We start from the raw sequence: 23,678 nt of genomic DNA on the forward strand, positions 1-23,678 counted from the left end.
CAAAGCGCAAACAACATGAAAATTACATATTTCAGTTTGTCAAAGTGTGCAAAACTACCCTGTGTTTTATAGTTGTATAATATGATGCCAGGCAGCAATCATGTTTTTAAGAGACGCATAAAGTGGCCCTGGATTATTGTAACAAAAAACACTAAGAGATGGCGTCTTTAAAAAAGTCGTAGTCCGGGATGGCAAAAGAGTCAAAACTGGGAGATCAAAAATAACCGAGAAGCCAAGCATTAAAGTCAGAAAACAGAAAACAATCCTAACGCTAGCAGCTACTTGGTCAATAAGATAACTGCTCTAAAAAAATAATCAAGACGTGTGGTATCCACCAAGGGATAAGGCGTAGTCGAGCCATCGTGTACTGTATAAGGTCACTTATGTAACGTCACAAGCACAACCAACAAAGAAAAATCAAGATGGTAACAAAATGAAACTCCTTCGAACTCAATCAAAATGTGAAGTAAAGCCCAAAAATGGAATTGCCATGTCCAAAAAAGAAACGATAAACAAAAACGCACGATGTGAGAGCCATTTGCTAGTTATTTAAGTCATATTAAATGTTTGCTTTGTGAGTGATGGCCGGCCAAATATTCTGGTCCACACCTCCAGGCCACCAGATGGAGCTCTCCCAGCAACATGGAAGGTCCCCAAATTCCAGCAGAGCATAATGGACCATGGGGACCACCATGAGCCGCTGTAGGGAGGCTTACAGAAGGCTACGTGCCCTATAACCCGGAAGTGCATCATGATCACATGACCGGAAGGAACGACGTGCTTCCGGGTTGAAGAAAACGACTTTTAATCTGACCCGGAAGTGATAAGGACTTATGGATTGTTGGGATGGAACCACTTCCGGGTCAGGGACTATAAAGGACTCTGGGAAACCCCAGACGAGTGAACTGAGCTGGGAGGAGGGGTGGCAATGCGTCTGGGAGAGAAGGATTTGGTTATTGTATTGATTTGGTGATTTGTATGAGTAGTGTGGAGTGGAGGGTGCTTTGTGCACATTATTATTATAAAAATAAAAAGTCTTGGACTTTTACCTGGTTTTTGGAGTGGTACCTGAGGGTTCAAGGGAGCACTAGCGCCCCCTACTGTTACAGCTTATATATTAGTGCAGCGGTTCTCAAACTGTGGGGCGCGCCAATGTTGCCATATGTAGCATAATTTCGCTATTCGTAGGGAAATTTTAAACTTGTAGCGGTGTATCGGCAGCAAAAAATATAGGAATACATTTTATTAGGGTTTCAAAAAAACGTTAGTGGGGGAGCAATTAAAACTGTTATGAAAACTCGGGTCGCAAATACTTAAAGGTTGAGAAACACTGGATTAGTGTATAGTCTGTGGGAGGTTCTTATAACCCAAATAAGTTGAATGAATTCACTCTTTCAGGGCTGATATCGGCTTTTGTCAAAATTCAGGGGTAGAGGACGGTAATCAGCCTGCAACAAAACTTGCCCTTACATTTTAGTTCGACTCTCTTTGCTAGAAGGACAGTTACATAGCTTTGTCGATTTAACCTCGAATACCTACGCGTGCGAGAGTAGCAAAGAGCGAACTACCTCTAAAATGGCATCCACATCTTGCAAGAGACCGAAGCAAATGTGCAAAGCAAAATACTTCATGGACGTTTCACGTAATTTCGTTGAATAGGACTCTGACTTGTCGGAATGCGACCTGGAGATGGACATCAAAAACGACAGTGAGTTACCGGCCTCGTCTGGTCGGTCCCCAGCTGATCATGGTGCTGAACACTTTCGTATATCGTTCGCCAGGGAGGACCCCCACTTATGATGACAAGAGGTACAAACCAGATTGTATCACACTGCGACCGCCACCACCACCCACCTGCTGTGAGAAGACAGCCAGGCAGCTGGCCCACCATGCATTCCTGCTGACCATCGACTGCCACCAGAGATGCCAAACATGCGCCAACAGCAGCCACAGCATGTAGCAACAGACATTTTATGTTGATTTATGTGTGAAACCATCGCTTTGTGTGATTTTCAGAATACTGAGTTTTTTGGAAAAAATATTCAGTCCTCAAAGAGTTAAATTGGTATATTCTAAGTCTTTCTTGTCTCAGTGACTACAGATTAGCCTCAGTTGGTGACCTACATGGTGACCTAACGTGCCGCGCCCTACGTTTAGAGCGTACTGAAGGCGAAGTAAAGCATCTTTAAGTATAGAAACAACTGAAGTTTCATAAGAAAAGCTAAGTTTAGAGAAGAAACATGTTTTTGCCTTTTATTCTACATGTGTAACTACATCTTTTCTTTATTCTTGTGTGGGTTCTTTGCTTTGAATTTTCACTTTTGGACAAACTTTTGGACTGAGCGATTTGTTTCGGCTCGCGTTTGACCCGCACTTGATCCTGCCTTACACACCAGCAGCTACACACGTAGAAAAACTGACTGCAACCACAAACAACAAGTCGACATCCATGTTCCTACGTAAGACCCACAAAATGCAAACACCGATAGTAAATTAAAATTTTAAAAAATTACCGGTAATTATTAATTTATCAGAAAATAATGGTGTTGTTTATAATAAACTTGAAGTATTAAAACACACTACTTGATTTTTAATGTATTCATTGGCTATGAGTTACAACAACTTAAGAACATTTATTGATGCATACAGCAGTTTCATAAATCATTCATAAAAACTTTTAATAAGTAATTGTAAGTTCATTTTTAGGACCACTCTGTGCATGTGTTTGTAAACAAGCTGCGCTACTCGTCTAACAAGGCTTGAAATCAAAGTTATCACCGTAGACCTCAGCAAATTCAGTGTCAGCATCTGCAGTGCACCGTTAATTGGAATGTATTTTGTAATAAAATGAACTGCATTTGTCATTCCAACAGATGGTGCAACACAACATTAGCACTGTGTTAAACTTCAGCCAGAGTTTCTTGTCTTTTGTGTTCATTTTTGTGCCATTTATCTATCGTTAAGGTTACTTTTGCTGTTAATGCCTGTGTTACTTTCCATGTGTTTTTGTGGGTGATTCCCCAAGAGGCGGGACCACCCGCTATAAATCGGGAAGGTCTCCCATAGTTCCTGGCGGTTCATTGTGAATGTGCTCTGGGAGTTGGGTAAGTTCTTCTGCCTTTTCAGTGCTTTGTTAGTTTTGAGATTTTGTTTTTACCTTCATGCTCTGTTTTTGACTACGCTTCTGGATGTCCGTATTGGGACGGTCTTCACCTTGGATTACCTTGTGTTTCTACGGAACTCCATTTTGCCATTGTGCTAATATGGAGCTCTGTGGGACAGAACATTTTTGTGAAGAATAAAATTTTTTATATGAAGTTTCCTTGTTTGGCCATTTATTTAGCTGGTAGCTGGGCTTTGCTAGTATTTCCCCCTCTAATGGGCATTATAAATGCTTTTTGCAACTTTTTGTCTTGGGACTCCTAGTCTTAACACTCTGCTTTTACAAATTCCATACCAAATGGCATATAATAGAGACATAGCAATTGGACAGACACACAGAGACACGTATTAAGGTGGATGTGGTCCCTGGAACCGAGATGCCAGCCTATTCTGGCTGCTACTCATGATAGTCTATAGTGTGGCAATCAGTATTAGAAATGCATTTACTAAGTTTTTTAAATTTTTATAGGGGCCAACATATAATCTACCGAAAAAAAAGCGGTTTTGAATTCTCAGCTGGCCCTACTGGGATGGAATGGACAGAACAGTGCATTTTTTAGGGCTTCTTCTTGAAAAATTCATATTACCCCTAGAAATCTGTTCTCTTTTCAACTGAAAACAGAAGAACACATTTGCAAGTAACAGAAGTCACTTTATTCATTTACAGTATACTAACTGTTAAGTCTGGGTTAAAAAAAAACGTTTTAGCAGCTCAATATGGTCCACCATAACTCAAAACACTTACCTCGTTAACTTCTGGTCCAGTATATTTCGGTGTTTTAGGAGCAGGCACATCTTGAGGTGTCAGCGAGCCAGCCAAGGCATCCAGTGCAGAATCGGCTTCATGCTTCTTAGCCTGCAAAGCAAAACGCGCAAACCAGGAGCTTATTCATCCCGACTGAACACTTAAGAGATTTTTGAATAAGAGAAAACACATTGCCAATGATATGCTGAAAACAAGAAGGTCACGGTCGCACGTGAGAGGAATTTTTTAAATGCAGTCTAAATCAGTGGCTCTTAAACTTTTCTTTGCTGTGACCAAGTTTTAGTACGTAACCTCCGTGGAAAGGAGATCTGCGTCCCTCCGAACTCACCATGCTGGTGTTTTCAAAAGCAAATGTATACTTTCTGAATAGTGATTCACTTCATTGATTTTTAAACTTGAAATCCTGTACTTGTAGTGGAAGACATTTGATTGTGCATGGCGTCTTAACAGCAAGTTAGAATTTGTTAAATTGGGGCCACACACACCAATAATGCTTAATTGTAAATTCCAGATTAAGAACCACTGGTTTAAATGAAACATTATGTTAAACAGAAAAGAGACAAATGTCACAAGAGATGTATGCAGAAGCAGAACTGTTCAAAAAAAGGTCAACTCCTCTGAAGGAGTAGATTATACATGCTGTATGTGTTATATGATATAAAATGTCACGCATGCACATCAGAGAGTCCCCTTCCGGGTTCATCAGAGAGAAGCACTACCACCCCGGGAAGCAAGAGGGCGCTGTCACTCACGCTGATGTCTCTTTTTCCACCCACAGCCCAGAGAAACCATCCAGTGATGGCAGCTGACTCCGCCCCTTCTGGTCCGGCGATTATAAAGCCAAGATGCTCCCAGGACTGCCCGATGGATCCCCAACCTGACCAGTGTGACCTGCGCTTTGAATTACTGGGCAGCATTTCTACAGGCGGCTTCTGTTTTTGTGCTATCGAGCACCCATTTCTTTTAAACGCATTAGTTATTAAAAGGGGCGACCTGCTTGGCATCCCAATATTTAAGTGGTAGCTCAAGATGGAAAATTAGATGCGGAGGAAACCATAAAAGTGCAGTGTGGATGGAACCATTGGAAGAAGGTACCAGGAGTATTGTGTAATCGAAGAATTACAGAGGTTTTCAAGACAATGGTAAGCCCAGCAATGATGGATGGAGTGTGACATGGGCAGTAAAGGGAGAGCAGGAGAAGAAGTTGGATGTGGCAGAAATGAGAATGTTGAGATGGATATGCGGAGTTACAAAAAAGGACAGCATAAGAAATGAGTAACGAGCAGAGGCACAACAAAAGTGCAAGTGATATATAAGAAAGTACAGGAAAGTGGGGTGAAGTGGTGATAAGGGGGACATTGAATATGTGGGCAAAAGAGTGATGGGAATGGAAGTTCAGGGGAAGAGAAAGTGAGGGAGGCCAAAGCGGAGGTGGATGGGTAAAGTAAAAGAAGATCTGAAGGAAAAAGGACTTGACTGGTGAGGAGATGCAGGACCAAGCTGTATGGAGAAGATTGATCAAGCACATTGACCCCACAGAAGGCGAAGAAGAAGAACAAATGGGAGATAATACTGTATGTCTATCAGTATTGCAAACTTCAGTATAAGGCTTGTGAAGTCCTTAACTGAAGACCAAATAAACTCCATGGTTTCAAATGTCCTCCACAATACCACAACAATAGTTAAGAGCTGTTTAGATCAGGGGCGGCACGGTGGCGCGGTGGTAGCGCTGTTGCCTCGCAGTAAGGAGACCCGGGTTTGCTTCCCGGGTCCTCTCTGTGTGGAGTTTGCATGTTTTCCCCGTGTCTGTATGAGTTTGCTCCAGTTTCCTCCCACAGTCCAAAGACATGCAGGTTAGGTGCACTGGCGATCCTAAATTGTCCCTGGTGTGTGTGTGTGTGTCTGCCCTGTGATGGACTGGCGCCCTGCCCAGGGGTTTGTTCCTGCCTTGCGCCCTGTGCTGGCTGGGATTGGCTCCAGCAAACCCCCATGACCCTGTAGTTAGGATATAGCGAGTTGGATAATGGATGGATGTTTAGATCTGGGTAGCTATCCAAAAAAACCCTTTCATTATCTCATTTGTAAAATGTTCTGATAGCAGGATTCGCGTCAGATCAATCTGTAGTAATGTTTCCTGCTCTGTGACCTACCTAAGCGTCTACGGTGACCAAAGACTTTATTGTCATGGGCGATTTTATCTGAATAAAACATCCATCCAGCCCTTTTCATAAATATTTATATCAGCGTATCTCTGATTGTTAAAGTTCTACACAGGGTAGAGATGAATGCGCCCTTCATGGATGCTCTGTAAATTTTACGAAGACCAAAAGAAGCCTTTGTTGAGTTCTTATGACATCACAGAATGCGATTAATAGATTTGTGTTCACGGTTGACTTGTCAGCATCCACCGAAGACGACCAAATATATCTCCAAAAGGCCTCTACAATTTCTTTCCAAACTATAGTAATAAAGATGAAAATGTATACGCATGATTCTGCTCTTAACCCTTTCACGTCAGTATCATAAGACTACTACGTAACGGCAAGGTTTTGAACAGCTCTTAATTCTAAGCATACAATAATGCAGAAAGTCTATAAAAAAAGGAGAAGTTTATCCCTTGAAAAAGGACTTTGGCCCATACAGCGTACTGTCAAGCAAGGTGTTCCTACATCCCACATGACAAGCCCTCTTCACTTTTTACAGCAGCACTATTGTCACACACTGGGGGATTCATTCAGTTCTGTCCTCAGTGTGCCACAAAGTGACATGAACTGTACAAAAGTGAGGTAATGTGAAGGCTGTTGCTCCCTGCTCCACCAAATGCTTCTGCAATGCTCCCAGAATGATGCAGGCATTTCACGCTGGTGCCCGCTACCTACCTCGGCACCTTCTTTGGCAGCCGCAACTGTGGCCGTGCCAGCAGCCGCAACTGTGGCCGCACCAGCAGCTGCAACTGTGGCCGTGCCAGCAGCCGTAGCCGTAGCTTTAGCCGCTGTGGAAGTGCTCTGTGCCGGCTTCTGCTCTGCTGGCTAAAAGAAACAGGATGAGGATTTTTTTTTCTTATAATTTTAATGAAGAAATCCTTTATGTGAAATGATTTAGACAAAATTATTCCACTTAATGTTTGACGGTTTACTTGATGAATACTAGAAATGAGTGGCACAATTTGAGCAAAACTTACATTGAGAAGATGTGATTTCAGAAAGCAGTACATTTAAAGATATGCTCAGTTACTGTAATTCCAATCATTTACTTTAAAGAATGAAAGATGCAGACGTGGACACCCACCTTCGCTGTCCCTGCTGGTTTAGCAGGATCACCTTTGGCCTTACTAGTGCCTCCTGTTGGCGGAGCTGGCTTTTCTGTGGCTGCAGCTGACTTGGTTGAAGCCTGTTTTGCCTTCAGCAAAGTAAACACATCAAATAGTTTCATAACTTAAAGGGACAGCAGAACCGACTGTGAAGTCAGCAAAGTGAGACTGGACAGCCTGCTTAAGAAGTTTAACCGGTACAAATGAACTGAATCAGATAAAAAGATAAAGTCGGGGAAACTCACACTACCTTTATCAAAGCTGTCATATCAAACAAGTGAAATATTACGAGTATATGTTGATTAGTAATTAAGAGAACAGCACAATCAATCGATTTCTTAATTTTCTTTTGCTTTTCATTTGTTTGGTTCCTGCTTTGTACCCAGTGCTTCCATGATAATCTTTGACCACTGGTGACATGGCGCTGAATTAAACATTTATGGTAAGTACAGAAACAGACAGATATTAAGAGAACAATCAGGAATGATATCTGCCTGTCCACGATGAGCAGCACCTCCAACAAAATAGTTGTAAGTGTTCAGCTTGAGTTGTTAAAAGAAGAAGAAGAAGATGATGAAGAAGAAGATGATGAACCTGCTACATGTAAATCAGGGTCACAGGAGGCGGAGCCTATCCTGGCAGCACTGGGCACAAGGCAAGACATGGCCCCAATCTAATAATAATAACAGCATTATATTTTAAAACCTACTATATCTAATTCACTGACACAGAGGCTTGGGTATAGCCTGGTAACACTTGGCACAAGGCAAGAATTTAACCAAGTCTAATAATAATAATAATAATAATAATAATTTTTTTACACCTGTTATATCTAATCCAGGGAAACCGAGGCTGGAGTATAGCCTTGTATCACTTGGGATAAGGCAATAAATTAACTAAGTCTAATAATAATAAAAATAATAATAATAACAGCATGATATTTTAAAACCTACTATGTCTAATTCATGGGCATAGAGGCTTGGGTATCACCTGGTAACACTTGGCACAAGGCAAGAATTTAACCAAGTCTAATAATAATAATAACAACAGCATTATATTTTAAAACCTACTATATCTAATTCACGGACACAGAGGCTTGGGTATCGCCTGGTAACACTTGGCACAAGGCAAGAAATTAACCAAGTCTAATAATAATAATAATAATAATAAATAACAATTTTTTACACCTGTTATATCTAATCTAGGGAAACCAAGGCTGGAGTATAGCCTTGTATCACTTGGGACAAGGCAATAAATTAACCAAGTCTAATAATAATAAAAATAATAATAATAACAGCATGATATTTTAAAACCTATTATGTCTAATTCATGGGCACAGAGGCTTGGGTATCGCCTGGTAACACTTGGCACAAGGCAAGAAACTGTGAACCAAGTCTAATAATAATAATAATAATAATAATAAATAACATAATATTTTTACACCTGTTATATCTAATTCAGGGAAACCGAGGCTGGAGTATAGCCTGGTATCACTTGGCACAAGGCAAGAAAGACCACAGTCTAATAATAATAATAGTAATAATAATAATAACAAAAACAAAATAATATTTTTAAGCCTACTGCAGGTATATGTAATTCAGGGGCTGGTGTGTACCCTTGTTATCACTTGGCTTAAGGCAAGAAGTGACCCTAATCTAATGATGTTGCTAAGAATAACAACAATACTACTACTACTAATGATAATAATAATAAAATAACAACATCATATTTTCAAACTGGCTAATTTAGGGACACAGGGCTGGGGTATATTCTGGTATCACTGTGCATAAGGCAAAAACAGCCCCAGTCTAATACTAATACTAATACTACAAATAAAAAATAATAACAACAACAATATAATATTTTTAATCCTGCTTTATCTAATTCAGGGACACAGAGGCTGAGGTATACCATGGCGTTACTTAGTATACGGCAAGAAATGGTCCCAGTCTAATGATGATACTAACAATAACAACAATGACAATATCACTACCCCTGCTAATAATAATATTAATAATATAACAACAACATATTATTTTTAAACCTGCTATGTCTAATTTAGCAACACAGGGGTTGGGGTATCCTGGTATCAATGGGCACAAGGCAAGAAATGGTGTGTGTGTGTGTTAGCTCTGTGATGGACTGGCACCTTCCTCAGAGATTGTTCCTCCCTGGACTGACAGGAACATTTTCACAAGATTGTCTTCTCACTCCAGCTCTGTCCCTGTCAATGTTCTCCATGCTTCTCCACCCTGGAGCCTGATATTTCCAGGAGTGGTTCTGACTGACTGGATAAAGTGGGTTTAAAAATGAATTGATTGAAAAGAATCATTTAAATCCTAGTAGTAAAAATAATTTTAATTTACATTTTAATTGCCATTAAATTATAATAAAAACAAGTTTCCTTTTAATGCTGCTTAGATGACTTTAGTGCAGCGCAGATGCTGTCCGGTCATTGTCCACACGGAGTTTGTTTGTGTTCCCCGTGTTTCTAAGACTTTTCCTCTGGTTCTTCTCCCACTTTACCAAAGAAGAGCAGGTTAGGTTAGGTTAGGTTAGGTTAGGTGGCAATTCCAGTTTGTCCCTATGTGATTCTGGGTATGGTGGGTTGTGAGTGGGCCCCGTCCAGGGCTCTTTCCTGCTTTGTGCCCAGTGCTGCCAGGACAGGTTCCTGTTCCCCACACCCGTGAATTGGCTTAAGTTGGTTTGAGAACAGCATGGTAAGAAGCCACTTTATAGTGAATATAATCATTAAATAAATATAAAAAAACAATATTATAATCAACTCCTGTAGTCCCATTGTCTTGTTAGTCCCAAATATTAGCAGATTTAGTTCAGTTGTAACCTAAACTCACAAATTTAAAATGACCACAAATGCCATCCCTTCTCTAGTGAATTCTGAAAATTAGCAAAGCATAGCAGTCTTTAACTGGAGCGGGTCTGTGCCAAGAACTCGAACTCCGCCAGCTGGCCTCGGGTTCAACTGCAGACTGACGCAGCAGAGGTCAACAATGCCATCTGACACATTCATTCTTTACTCACCGATGCGGCTTCTTTAGGCTTCACGTCAGCTGCTGCTTTGCTTGCAGGATCTGCTGGCTGTAGAAAAGGTAAAAAAAATAATAGAATCTAATTTTAAAAAGAGCATCTAAATCATTTGTAAAAGACAGAGTGATTATTTAGATGGTAACACGTGATAACTGGAGGCAGGAGTCACTTCAACGAGCCTTTTATTTCCATCCATTTAGAGCAGCTACAGTATTTCTGCTTCAGAAGTGCCTGAAGCTCTTCAGCAGCTCCTTAACACGGGGAGGGACATCAGCTCATTTGATCCTTGTCAGGGGGGGATGTACCTCACGATGAAGAAGGCCACAAGGGGTATATTATTGTTGATGACTGTAAGACTGCTGTATGTCTGAGAGGTAACGTTTAGGACTTAATCCACTCCTGAAATAACAGCAGCAGTCATAAGAAAAAACATCAGACATTTGTGTGGTAGCCTGGCCTGGTCAAGTCAAGTCAGGTTTACTGTTATGTGTGCAAAGTGCAATGAATTTCATACTCTAAAAATAATATAAAAAACACAATAAATAAATAAAAAGTGTATTTAGCGTAGAACATCTACCCTATAAATATAAAATCCATCCATCCATCCATTCATTATCCAACCCGCTATATCCTAACTACAGGGTCACGGGGGTCTGCTGGAGCCAATCCCAACCAACACAGGGATTCAAGGCATGAAACAAACCCCCACCAGCCCACCGCAGTATATATAAAATCCTAAGCGTAAAAGTGCAACGATTTTGTGCAACGATTTTATGTGATGTTTTTATGTCATGCTTTTTGTCAAGCTTTAAATCGGGCTTATTTTATAACCTACATATATATGTTTGGTATCATTCTTTTCAGAATTTATTGAACTTTTAACGTGATGTTGTTTCAGATTCGCATTCCTTTTTTAAATTATAAACTAAAAATATCAAGTACTCACGTCCTGCGAGATGAGACTTTGTGCCAAGAGATTTAAACACGCCTTAGGCCGGAAGTAAAAGACAAAGAGTAGGACAGCTGCTGTACAGGCTTTTAAATGTTGAAAGAGCTGCTCGAAATGCCGATCACACGGCACGGCAGCAGCAGCAGCTGATCGAGCAAAGAGGAAGTAAAAAAAACTGTATTTGCTTCCTATTGTGTCACCGTTTAAGAGGGGGTTTCGGAGGAGCAACCGCATCTCTTTGGGGTGCATTCAGCCCCCCCTCTTCACAATGTGAGCGGCAGAGACGTGAAGTGGCTGGTGCATAGCGCAGGACGGGGGGGTTGGCAAGCAAAGTGAGCAGGGGGAACCCCCTAGTATATAAATATAATCATATATAATACATGCGATATGTGTTTGTAAGTATTTTATATTTAAACACACTGTTTATACCAGCCAGCTGGCCTTCTGCATCAGAGCTCACACACTTCCGAGTGCTACGCAGGTGGGCTGCCGTTTACAGAAGCTCCCTCCCTCTAAAAAAACAAATGGTGAGCTTATGAGGAACAGTGTTACAGTATAGCGAAAGTGGACACTGGTTTTGGACAATGCCAATGGTTTTGGAATTGAATGTCCTATACACTCTTATAAGTATGATGGCCATATACAGTGGTGTGAAAAACTATTTGCCCCCTTCCTGATTTCTTATTCTTTTGCATGTTTGTCACACAAAATGTTTCTGATCATCAAACACATTTAACCATTAGTCAAATATAACACAAGTAAACACAAAATGCAGTTTGTAAATGGTGGTTTTTATTATTTAGGGAGAAAAAAAAATCCAAACCTACATGGCCCTGTGTGAAAAAGTAATTGCCCCCTGAACCTAATAACTGGTTGGGCCACCCTTAGCAGCAATAACTGCAATCAAGCGTTTGCGATAACTTGCAATGAGTCTTTTACAGCGCTCTGGAGGAATTTTGGCCCACTCATCTTTGCAAAATTGTTGTACTTCAGCTTTATTTGAGGGTTTTCTAGCATGAACCGCCTTTTTAAGGTCATGCCATAGCATCTCAATTGGATTCAGGTCAGGACTTTGACTAGGCCACTCCAAAGTCTTCATTTTGTTTTTCTTCAGCCATTCAGAGGTGGATTTGCTGGTGTGTTTTGGGTCATTGTCCTGTTGCAGCACCCAAGATCGCTTCAGCTTGAGTTGACGAACTGATGGCCGGACATTCTCCTTCAGGATTTTTTGGTAGACAGTAGAATTCATGGTTCCATCTATCACAGCAAGCCTTCCAGGTCCTGAAGCAGCAAAACAACCCCAGACCATCACACTACCACCACCATATTTTACTGTTGGTATGATGTTCTTTTTCTGAAATGCTGTGTTCCTTTTACGCCAGATGTAACGGGACATTTGCCTTCCAAAAACTTCAACTTTTGACTCATCAGTCCACAAGGTATTTTCCCAAAAGTCTTGGCAATCATTGAGATGTTTCTTAGCAAAATTGAGACGAGCCCTAATGTTCTTTTTGCTTAACAGTGGTTTGTGTCTTGGAAATCTGCCATGCAGGCCGTTTTTGCCCAGTCTCTTTCTTATGGTGGAGTCGTGAACACTGACCTTAATTGAGGCAAGTGAGGCCTGCAGTTCTTTAGACGTTGTCCTGGGGTCTTTTGTGACCTCTCGGATGAGTCGTCTCTGCGCTCTTGGGGTAATTTTGGTCGGCCGGCCACTCCTGGGAAGGTTCACCACTGTTCCATGTTTTTGCCATTTGTGGATAATGGCTCTCACTGTGGTCCCAAAGCTTTAGAAATGGCTTTATAACCTTTACCAGACTGATAGATCTCAATTACTTCTGTTCTCATTTGTTCCTGAATTTCTTTGGATCTTGGCATGATGTCTAGCTTTTGAGGTGCTTTTGGTCTACTTCTCTGTGTCAGGCAGCTCCTATTTAAGTGATTTCTTGATTGAAACAGGTGTGGCAGTAATCAGGCCTGGGGGTGGCTACGGAAATTGAACTCAGGTGTGATACACCACAGTTAGGTTATTTTTTAACAAGGGGGCAATTACTTTTTCAAACAGGGCCATGTAGGTTTGGATTTTTTTTCTCCCTAAATAATAAACACCATCATTTAAAAACTGCATTTTGTGTTTACTTGTGTTATATTTGACTAATGGTTAAATGTGTTTGATGATCAGAAACATTTTGTGTGACAAACATGCAAAAGAATAAGAAATCAGGAAGGGGGCAAATAGTTTTTCACACCACTGTAGATAGATAGATAGATAGATAGATAGATAGATAGATAGATAGATAGATAGATAGATAGATAGATAGATAGATAGATAGATAGATAGATAGATAGATAGACAGACAATGGCCCGAAAACACACCAGGATGACTAAAAAGAAAGAAAACGTAAAAGAAATAAAACTTCTGACTTGACAGTCAAAGTCCCCATGAGGCATTATGTAGACATATTTCTGTTGGTGTAGACAAGCCCCCTAGTGTTTCTTCACACATTTCTGCTGAATTATTCATTGTCTGAAAGTCCTCAGTGTTGGTGTGTCAGAGAGAGAATGTGTAGCATTGTTCATAATGGCACTCAGTTTTGTTTTAATTGTCTCCTTTGCTACGACCTCCAGGGGGTCCACAAGACATCCCATAACTGAGCTTGACCTTTTAATTAGCTTATGGATTCGGTGGACATCTCTTGAAGTGATGTTATTACTTGTGTTGGTATGATGTTTTCCATCCATCCATTTTCCAACCCGCTGAATCCGAACACAGGGTCACAGGGGTCTGCTGGAGCCAATCCCAGCCAAACACAGGGCACAAGGCAGGAAATAATGCCGGGCAGGGTGCCAACCCACCGCAGGACAGATATGATGTTTTAGTTTCTTTAATTTTTAATTAATTTGCTAAATTTTCTAAAATCGTGTTCCTGCCTTCTCATTCTGAATTGTTGAGGGTTGTTTGACTTGGGAGGAAAAATTAAATTAAATGAATTTAGCACAAAGCTATAGAACATCACAAAATGTGAAGAAAGTCAAGGGGTCTGAATACTTTCTCAGTGTCCTGTACTGTAACACTCAGAGGCCTACACCATTATCTATGATACCATAATTGATCAACAAGGCTACATTGCCTTTACTTAATGAACATGCGACATTATTAAAGATGTTTTTGATAATATTGTACCTGAACAAAACGTTTTAAACATAAAGGCTGAGTAATAAAGCACTTTAAACTTCACTGAGATGCCAGTGCCTACATGTTTATAGTGCAAAAAGAATTTGTCCCGATGTCTTCTGAAATGCAGGAGTAACATCTGTAATAAAGAGTGAGCTACCGGACATACCACGAGGCACTTTATTTCATTTAGTCACTCAGTAATGGACCTGCACTCAGTTTCTCTTTGGCTCACCGGGTGGTTTGTTTTTTTTGTCAAACTCGTGTTTTCCTGAAAGCACGTCAGCCTATCGTCCCTAAAGATGGGGTCAGATATGCCTATGCAGTTTTATTTCTTTCATCTACAGTTTATGTTCTGATAAATTTTTTATTAGCAATTATTTACACAATGAAAATAAAATGTGACTTTGCAAGATGCTGCCAAGAAAAGGATCAAATTTGTATTCTTTGTCTGTAATGTAGCGTTCTCTCACTGCCTGTATTGGAGTGGCAAAGTACTAAGTGCCAAAGATGTAGACACTCGTCTGTAGCCGAGGTGAGGGGCAGACATGTGCATTAACTGAAAGGAGGGAGCCAAAGAAGGACAGTCAAGTGCGCCATCACTGTGGACACCCCGGAAAAGAATGGCCACTTCAATATAACAGGATTTTTAGTCACCAGTTTCTTATAAAGAATTCACTTAATTTGTTAGATATATTTGTTTGAATGAGGCAGACATGAGCTCATTAAAAAAAATGCTTTATGCATCTGCTTGCTTCCCCCACAGCTTGAAGGTGGGTGACCTGGACGAGGACCTGCGACTCCGAGCTAACTGCACCACCACTCTGTCCTCTGTTACATCCGCTCATCTGTCAGGCACTCCATGAGACTCGAGGCCTACTCTGAGGACCTTGACTGGTAAGGAGCATCTTGTCCTTCTAGAGTAACCTTTGACAAATGCCAGTGGTGTCTCAGCACACCTTTTCCCCCTCCTTGTGTTTTTCTTTCTGCATCTGGAGTGATGGCTCTTGTGGCTAAGGATCTGCACTGGTTTCTGGAAGGTTGCCATTACTGTCAGGAGGAATCCTCCTCTGTTGGGCCCTTGAGCAAAGCCCTTAAACTGAAAACTACTCTACGGGTACTGCACAATGGCTGACCCTGTGCTCTGACCTCCAACAGTCATGTGAAAAGACAGTTTTCCTCAGTGATTTGTAAAGTACATCAAATAAAAAAATGGAGTTTGGACCTTGGGTTTGTGAAAGGTGTTCTAACAATGCAACTTATTATTATTTATTACTAACTATGTAAGCCCATGCTGGGGTCCTAGAAACTATTGAAATCATCAGAAAAACAACTGAAATGAAGGTAATTGGAAGGAACTACTCTGGGCATCTCTTTCCTAGCAGGATTCGTTTTGCCGACGTACTCGCATCGCTTGTGCATTAACAGCTAAGCGACTGTCTTTCTTTGGAGGTGTCATTTTGCCGACATGCTCGTCTCACTTGTGTATTAGTGGCGGGAGGAAAAGTTAAAGGGATACCGTTTTGCCGATGTGCTCACCTCGCTTCTGTATTAGCAGCTAAGCAAGTGACTCTTCCTTCGGAGGTTTCGTTTTGCCGACGTGCTCGCCTCGCTTGTGTCATTAGAGACTAAGCGAGTTTTCTGTTTCCACGGAGGTGGAGCCCTTATCCTGACTCCACCTCTCACTTCTAGGCCGGACAGACAGACATACACATTTCCATGTGTAGACGTTGTAGATGCCACATGGGCTGGATGGACATCCTGGCCAGGAAAGGAATAAGACCAATAAAAGTAGCGATATTTAGGATTTCACTGTTATTTAGGGATTAAATGGTAACGCAGACTGTTAAGGAGGACCTGGTAAGGACCACAATAGTGTAAGTTTTTTTCCTGCTCAGAATATTTTTTTTGAAGTTGCCGAAAAATGAAATAAAATATTTGCTATACATTTTTTGTTCTCAATCAAATTTTTTTCTCTTTTCTTACTCTTTCATAATAGCCAGGAATTTATATTTAGACATTTAGAAAGATGCCTTTTCATTGTCCAGAAGAAAGAAAGTCCATCCATTATCCAACCCGCTATATCCTAACCACAGGGTCACAGGAGCTGCTGGAGCCAATCCCAGCCAACACAGGGCACAAGACAGGAAACAAACCCCGGGCAGGGCGCCAGCCCACCGCAGGGCACACACACACACCAAGGACAATTTAGTATCGCCAGTGCACCTAACCTGCATGTCTTTGGACTCTGGGAGGAAACCCACGCTGACACGGGGAGAACATGCAAACTCCACACAGGGAGGACCCAGGAAGCGAACCCGGGTCTCCTAACTGCGAGGCAGCAGCACTACCCACTGCGCCACCGTGCCACCCAGAAAGAAAGTTGTTGCTTAAATGTTTTTTACATAAGCACACAGGTTCGGGTTGATCCATCCATTGCTTTGACCAGGTAACAGGTACGCAAATGGTAACAGAACACACAGCCTTCTATTATAGAAGAAAAAAAAAACAACAACAAAGTGTGTGCCACAACTTTCTTGGGAATGCCAAGGCAGAACTAGTTGGGGAGCTTCTCTCTTCTGTCCTAGCACTCGTGTGCAACATGGGCAGAGGTTCCACTAGCACATTGCTCAAATGGAGAGAAGTGATAACGGAGAGTGGTGTGATTCAGGCCTTTGTAAGGAATACAAAGGCAGAACTAGTTGAGGAGCTTCTCCCTTCCGACCTGGCAATCCTGTGTAACATGTCTTTAAGAATCCATTTCCTACAGTTTTTCCCTGAGAACACTGGATTGATATGTGATGCACATGGGGAGAGGTTCCACCAGGACATTGGTCCAATGGAGGGACGTAAGAGTGGAGAGTGGAATGGGTCTATCTTAGCAGACATCTGTTGGTCATTCTGTCAAGACAGGTTACCAATGCATGAGAAACACCTTCAGAGGCAGAGCCCTCGATCCATTAGGCGACACAGGCAGCCACTGGGAATTTCCCCTTGGGATTAATAAAGTATCTATCTATCTATCTATCTATCTATCTATCTATCTATCTATCTATCTATCTATCTATCTATCTATCTATCTATCTATCTATCTATCTATCTATCTATCTATCTATCTATCTATCTATCTATCTATCTTTTAAGAAGTACCTGGATGAGATATTAGGACAGCTTAGCTGTTAGCTAAACAAATGAGCTTAGTGAAAAAATGGTCTCCTCTTCTTTAAGCAAAGAATTTTGGGAATCTGGAATAAACTACCAAGTCATACAGTTGAAGCAGAAACAACATTTAAGAAGTACTTGCATAACAGCAGCTTAGGTATTAGCTAAACAAACATGCATGGTGGACTGAATGGTCCAAATTTAGTTTGTTATACTTCTTATCTATCTATCTATCTATCTATCTATCTATCTATCTATCTATCTATCTATCTATCTATCTATCTATCTATCTATCTATCTATCTATCTATCTATCTATCTATCTATCTATCTATCTATCTATCTATCAATCATCTGGGGGGCACCATTTATAATACCGACTACATGCTATGGACAACGAGGGGTGATGTATGTCCACCCCACCTAGGGCACCAAAATGGCTTTGACTGGCACTGTTCAGAGCAGCATAAGAAGAGAAAAACCACCAAGTGACTACTTTTTACCATTTAAAACAATTACATGTGTAATTTATCATTTTTTTCCCAAGTCTAAATAATTAATTTTAAAAATGCTTTTTCTCTAAAATATATATATTTTTTCATTTTAAACCTTAATCTCTTAAAAACTGGATGTGATAAGAGAAATTCTATTACCTGATTCAGATTCAGCACCCTCCAGAATACCTACAATTTTTTTTTCAGGTCTTTGGATCTTTTATTGAATTTATTAAAAGCATACAGTCATATGAAAAGTTTGGGAACCCCTCTCAGCCTGCATAATAATTGACTCTCCTTTCAACAAAAAAGATAACAGTGGTCTGTCTTTCATTTCCTAGGAACATCTGAGTACTGGGGTGTTTTCCGAACAATGATTTTTAGTGAAGCCGTATTTAGTTGTATGAAATTAAATCAAATGTGAAAAACTGGCTGTGCAAAAATGTGGGTCCCCTTGTAATTTTGCTGATTTGAATGCCTGTCACTGCTCAATGCTGATTACTTGTAACACCAAATTGGTTGGATTAGCTCGTGAAGCCTTGAACTTCATAGACAGGTGTGTCCAATCATGAGATATAAAGGTATTTAAGGTGGTCAATTGAGTATTTGAGAATCCCTTTTACTCTCCTCTGAAGAGTGACAGCATGGGATCCTCAAAGCAACTCTCAAAAGATCAGAACACAAAGATTGTTCATTCTCATGGCTTAGGGAAGGCTACAAAAAGCTATCTCAGAGGTGTAAACTGACAGTTTCACCTGTAAGGAATGGAATCAGGAAATGGAAGGCCACAGGCACAGTTGTTGTTAACCCAGCAGGTCAGGCAGGCCAAGAAAAATACAGGAGCGACACATGCACAGGATTGTGAGAATGGTTACAGACAACCCACAGATCACCTCCAAAGACCTGCAAGAACATCTTGCTGCAGATGGTATATCTGTACATTGTTCTACAATTCAGCGCAATTTGCACAAAGAACATCTGTATGGCAGGGTGATGAGAAAGAAGCCCTTTCTGCACTCACACCACAAACAGAGTTGCTTGTTGTATGCAAAGGCTCATTTAGACAAGCCAGATTCATTTTGGAACAAAGTGCTTTGGACTGATGAGACAAAAATTGAGTTATTTGGTCAAAGCAAAAAGCGCTTTGCATGGCAGAAGAACAACACCGCATTCCAAGAAAAACACCTGCTACCTCCTGTCAAATTTATGGAGGTGCCATCATGCTGTGGGGCTGTGTGTCTAGTTCAGGGACTGGGGGCCTTGTTAAAGTCGGGGGGTCGGATGAATTCAACCCAATATCAACAAATTCTTCAGGAAATTTTCAAGCATCAGTCACAAAGGTGAAGTTACGCAGGGGTTGGATATTCCAACAAGACAATGACCCAAAACACAGTTCAAAATCTACAAAGGCATTCATGCAGAGGGAGAAGTACAATGTTCTGGAATGGCCGTCACAGTCCCCTGACTTGAATATCATCGAAAATCTATGGGATGATTTGAAGCAGGCTGTCCATGCTTGGCAGCCAACAAATTGAACTGAACTGGAGAGATTTTGTATGGAAGAATAGTCAAAAATACCTCCATCCAGAATCAAGACACTCATCAAAGGCTATAGGAGGACAGCGTCTAGAGGCTGTTAGATTTGCAAAAGGAGGCTCAACTAAGTATTGATGTCATATCTCTGTTGGGGTGCCCACATGTATGCACCTGTCAAATTTTGTTATGGTGCATATTGCATATTTTCTGTTAATCCAATAAACTTAATGTCACTGCTGAAATACTACTGTGTCCATAAGGCATGTCAGATATTAAAAGGATGTTTCTACTTTGAAAGCTCAGCCAAAGATAAACAAAAATCCAAAGAATTAAGAGGGGTGCCCAAACTTTTTCATATGACTGTATAACGTTCCATACAATGAAGTCAATCTTAACAAAACTACATTCAAGTCCAACCCCCCACCCATGAGAAAGAGAGGAAGGCCAACAGCCAGAGCAAAACTGTTGAGAGTAGTAAATTGAGAAAAGAGTCGTTCCCCCCCCAATATAAATGCTTATTCCAAAATATTACTGATTAGATCTTGCCAGGTTTTAAAAACAAGTTTTGTACAGATCCACAAAGAGCGAATTTGATTTTTTTCCAATTTAAAATTGTATATAACATCATTTACGCACTGACTTGATAGAGATGGGTTACAATTCTTCCAAATTGAGCAAAACAAGTCTAAAAAAACAAGAATCCTAAAATTTCTGATGGAAGTGATTTTTTTTATTTTGCACACTAGTGTTATCTAATAATTATAAAAATATTGAAGACACTGATTTATTGTTGGGCACTATGGTGACGCAGTTCAAATAAAGCAATTCTGAAGTTTGTTGGTTTTTATTGGATTTCTCCCGCATCTCAGAGATTGACTCTAAATGTGTCCTGTCAGTCTGCATGTGCCCTGTGATGGGCTGATGGTGCCAGGAGAGTTTCCATTCTCTCGACTCCGACTTGCAATAAGTAATTGAACAAAACGTACGCACGAATGACTTATTATTGTTGTCACCTGAAAGCCCGGTATTACATTAATAAAAAAATGTGGACAATGTACTGGTCTGATTAGCAAGCAGTCATAAATTACCTTCGTTGATTGTGCTGTCTTGACAGCTGCTTGTTTTGTAGAATCCTGAAATACAAAGAAAGTATTTTAAATGACATTTGCATCAAAATGTCTTATTGTAACATAAAACAAATTCAAAGCACTTATTAAAAACTCTTTATTATGTATCCAAAGCTCAAGTCCCTAATTATTTTTAACTAGGGAAAGCACAGTAACAGGAATGGAGCCTAACAGATTTGTGGCTTACTTTATCTCTACTGCTAATAACTACACTTACAAAATGATTTTAAAATATGAACTTGATTTGCAAAGGAAATTGAATGAAACACATAAAACTGTGATGCAAAGAATAAATAAAAAAAAAAACAAAGATTCTAGGGAGACACGGTGGTGCAGGGCTAGCACTGCTGCCTCGCAGTTCGGAGATCCAGGTTCGCTTCCCGGGTCCTCCCTGCGTGGAGTTTGCATGTTCTCCCTGTGTCTGCGTGAGTTTCCTGCCACAGTCCAAAGACATGCAGGTTAGGTGCATTGGCGATCCTAAATTGGCCCTAGTTTGTGCTTGGTGTGTGGGTGTGTTTGTGTGTGCCCTAAGGTGGGCTGGCACCCTGCCCGGGATTTGTTCCTGCCTTGCGTGCTGGGATTGGCTCCAGCAGTCCCCCGTGACCCTGTGTTAGGATATAGCGGGTTGGACAATGGATGGATGGATGGATGGATGTCCTTTCTTAGTGGATAGCAACTGCCCTAGATGTACCATTTGTACCAAATTTCAGCTTTTCTTTCCTGTCTCTCCTGTCTGGTTTTATACTTGCCTATCTTTTGAAGGCAACTCTCTCAGAGTGGCTCATATGGCTTCACTCCATCTTGTGCATCTCACACTCGCATTTCCTCTTTTGATTGCATCACTAAAGCTAAGCTAACCAATCACACCAAACCCAAACTAACCAATCACTAACCAAAGCCAAACTAACCAATCAGATTGCAGAGACTTGTCCAAACAGTCCTTAGTGTTTCATTTTATGGTAGATTTAGTCCTTCATATGCAGTGAAGTAAATACTATCCATCCCCCTTTTCCCATTCCCACTCTGAGCCCACGAAGATGTGTGGTATGAACTCCAGTGGCTGCATCACCAGATCACACTATTTCAGCATATCTAGGGCTGGATTAAAACTGAACAGACTCTTTACTTATAGCGTCCTGTCTCTAGATTGCACACTCTCTTCTGATTGGCTGTGCGATTAAGCCCTGTAAAGGACTGGCACACCATCCACCACATTTGCTTCTTGCCTTACACCCAGTGGTACTGCGGTAATCTCTGGTTTCCTGTGACCCTAAACTGGGTTGATTAAGTTTACCCCTGAGCATATGCAGGATTAAATGTTTCCTATAACTTTTGTTCAGTTCTTTCCACTTGACTGCATGTTATGCATGTGCTTAACCTCTTCTTTAGCTGTCATCAGACATGCGGTCCACACGCATGCACAGTGTTACACTGACAGCCGCAGGTAACATTATTGCAAAAACGAGCAATACTTTTGTGAAATAACGCAATAAATTGTGCAAAAAAGTGGCATGAATAAGGTTCTGTAGTAATACAGTAACAAATATTTGCATTTTTTAAGCAACGTAGGTATTTTTAATTCAGTAAAATAAATATTAAATTAGGTAGCTTGTTACTTTAAAAAGTAATATCGCTAGATAATGCACATTACTTTTAATGCTTTAGTCCCAACAGTGGTGGTGACTGCCAAAGATATCCGATATTTATTCTACAATCACCACTTCAGGCTCTGAAATCTTTAACAGCCAACTAATGTTGTTATTAAAAGGAAACCCATCAACAACACAAAATATTAGCCAGCACATCATAGATTTAACAGCAAAACAGAAGCGGGCACCATCATAAGACACTGTACACTGCAAACAAGATGTTAAAATAGTGAGTGCCATCCTAACATTCATCTTAACATGACAGGCATGCAACTTTCAAAATGGATTTGTTTTTACTTTTATTTATTCAATTCAGCATGTGTTTCTTATGAATCCTACAAATGTATCGTCCAAGGCATCTGGTGCATGCAGGCCGACGCTAAGAACTCAATCTGCCATTATGCCTTCAAATTACCTTTTTAAAGTAACCTATTATCCGCTAATGAAATGCACAAAAAAAAAAAAAATCTGGACATTTTTCACTGTCTCTAATCTTTCTATGTTCATTTAGTAAAAGGGAACAAATGACAATAAATACTAGATTAGATCTTCTTCATGAAGTCATCCCTCTTTAACTCTTACCTTAGAGTCTGCAGGCTTCATGCTGGATGCTTTGGATCCTGCAGTGGTGGATGATGACTTTGGTTGAGACTACAAAAAAAAAAAAAGAAGGCAAAATTAGAAATGAAAGGCACTATAAGATAGATAGATAGATAGATAGATAGATAGATAGATAGATAGATAGATAGATAGATAGATAGATAGATAGATAGATAGATACTTCTATTTATGTCACTATATGATTTACTGTACAAATACAAAAGCTTCTTTATATGACTGATTTGGAACAAAAACAGTTTTGCTGCCACTTAATCATAAGGTACATTTAAACAATAAAGATTCAGTTTTAGTACCAAATAATTGGCTTTGAAGTTCTCATAACTGTAAGATTACCATATTGATATACACAAACAAGTTGCAAACTTTATTTACTACATCATCTTCCAAAGGCTGCTGTGCATACTGTACTTGAGGAAGGACAGCTATTTCCGTATTTTCTTAGCTCAAGTATAGACAACTTAAATGATTCCCCCGGTGACGCTCAGTAAGTCACCTTATTTTTTACTGACTAATCACTAGGCCATCAAACACCATCGTCTACCCAACATCTCACATTCTTATGACATGTTTCAATATGCAAAAATAAAAAATCCACCTTAGTTTTAGATTATACCAGCGGTTCTCAAACTGTGGGGCGCGCCCCCCTAAGTAAAAACAAAGGGGGCGTGAATGGTGCTATACG

The 23,678-nt window shown here is 40.5% G+C and overlaps 2 protein-coding genes across 10 annotated transcripts in view; one reads left to right on the plus strand and one right to left on the minus strand.

Moving 5' to 3' along the window:
* The window catches only part of LOC114654912 (baculoviral IAP repeat-containing protein 1-like), an 828,238-nt gene that overhangs the window by 126,560 nt on the left and 678,000 nt on the right, over nucleotides 1–23,678 (plus strand). The window lies entirely within an intron of this gene.
* LOC114654913 (calpastatin-like) overlaps nucleotides 1–23,678 on the minus strand; it is a 202,279-nt gene that overhangs the window by 54,239 nt on the left and 124,362 nt on the right. For 7 of the 9 annotated variants that reach the window (XM_051930032.1, XM_051930028.1, XM_051930029.1 and 4 more), the window contains 6 exons: nucleotides 22,958–23,026; nucleotides 20,688–20,732; nucleotides 10,281–10,337; nucleotides 7,217–7,327; nucleotides 6,808–6,957; nucleotides 3,908–4,018 (listed from right to left, as the gene is read on the minus strand). In XM_051930032.1, coding sequence (XP_051785992.1) covers nucleotides 3,908–4,018; nucleotides 6,808–6,957; nucleotides 7,217–7,327; nucleotides 10,281–10,337; nucleotides 20,688–20,732; nucleotides 22,958–23,026 — 543 coding nt within the window. The remainder of the gene's footprint in view (nucleotides 1–3,907; nucleotides 4,019–6,807; nucleotides 6,958–7,216; nucleotides 7,328–10,280; nucleotides 10,338–20,687; nucleotides 20,733–22,957; nucleotides 23,027–23,678) is intronic. The other 2 variants (XM_051930035.1, XM_051930037.1) reach the window with 2 other exon arrangements.

Source organism: Erpetoichthys calabaricus, chromosome 7 (genome assembly GCF_900747795.2).
Source record: "Erpetoichthys calabaricus chromosome 7, fErpCal1.3, whole genome shotgun sequence".
Lineage (NCBI taxonomy): Eukaryota > Metazoa > Chordata > Cladistia > Polypteriformes > Polypteridae > Erpetoichthys > Erpetoichthys calabaricus.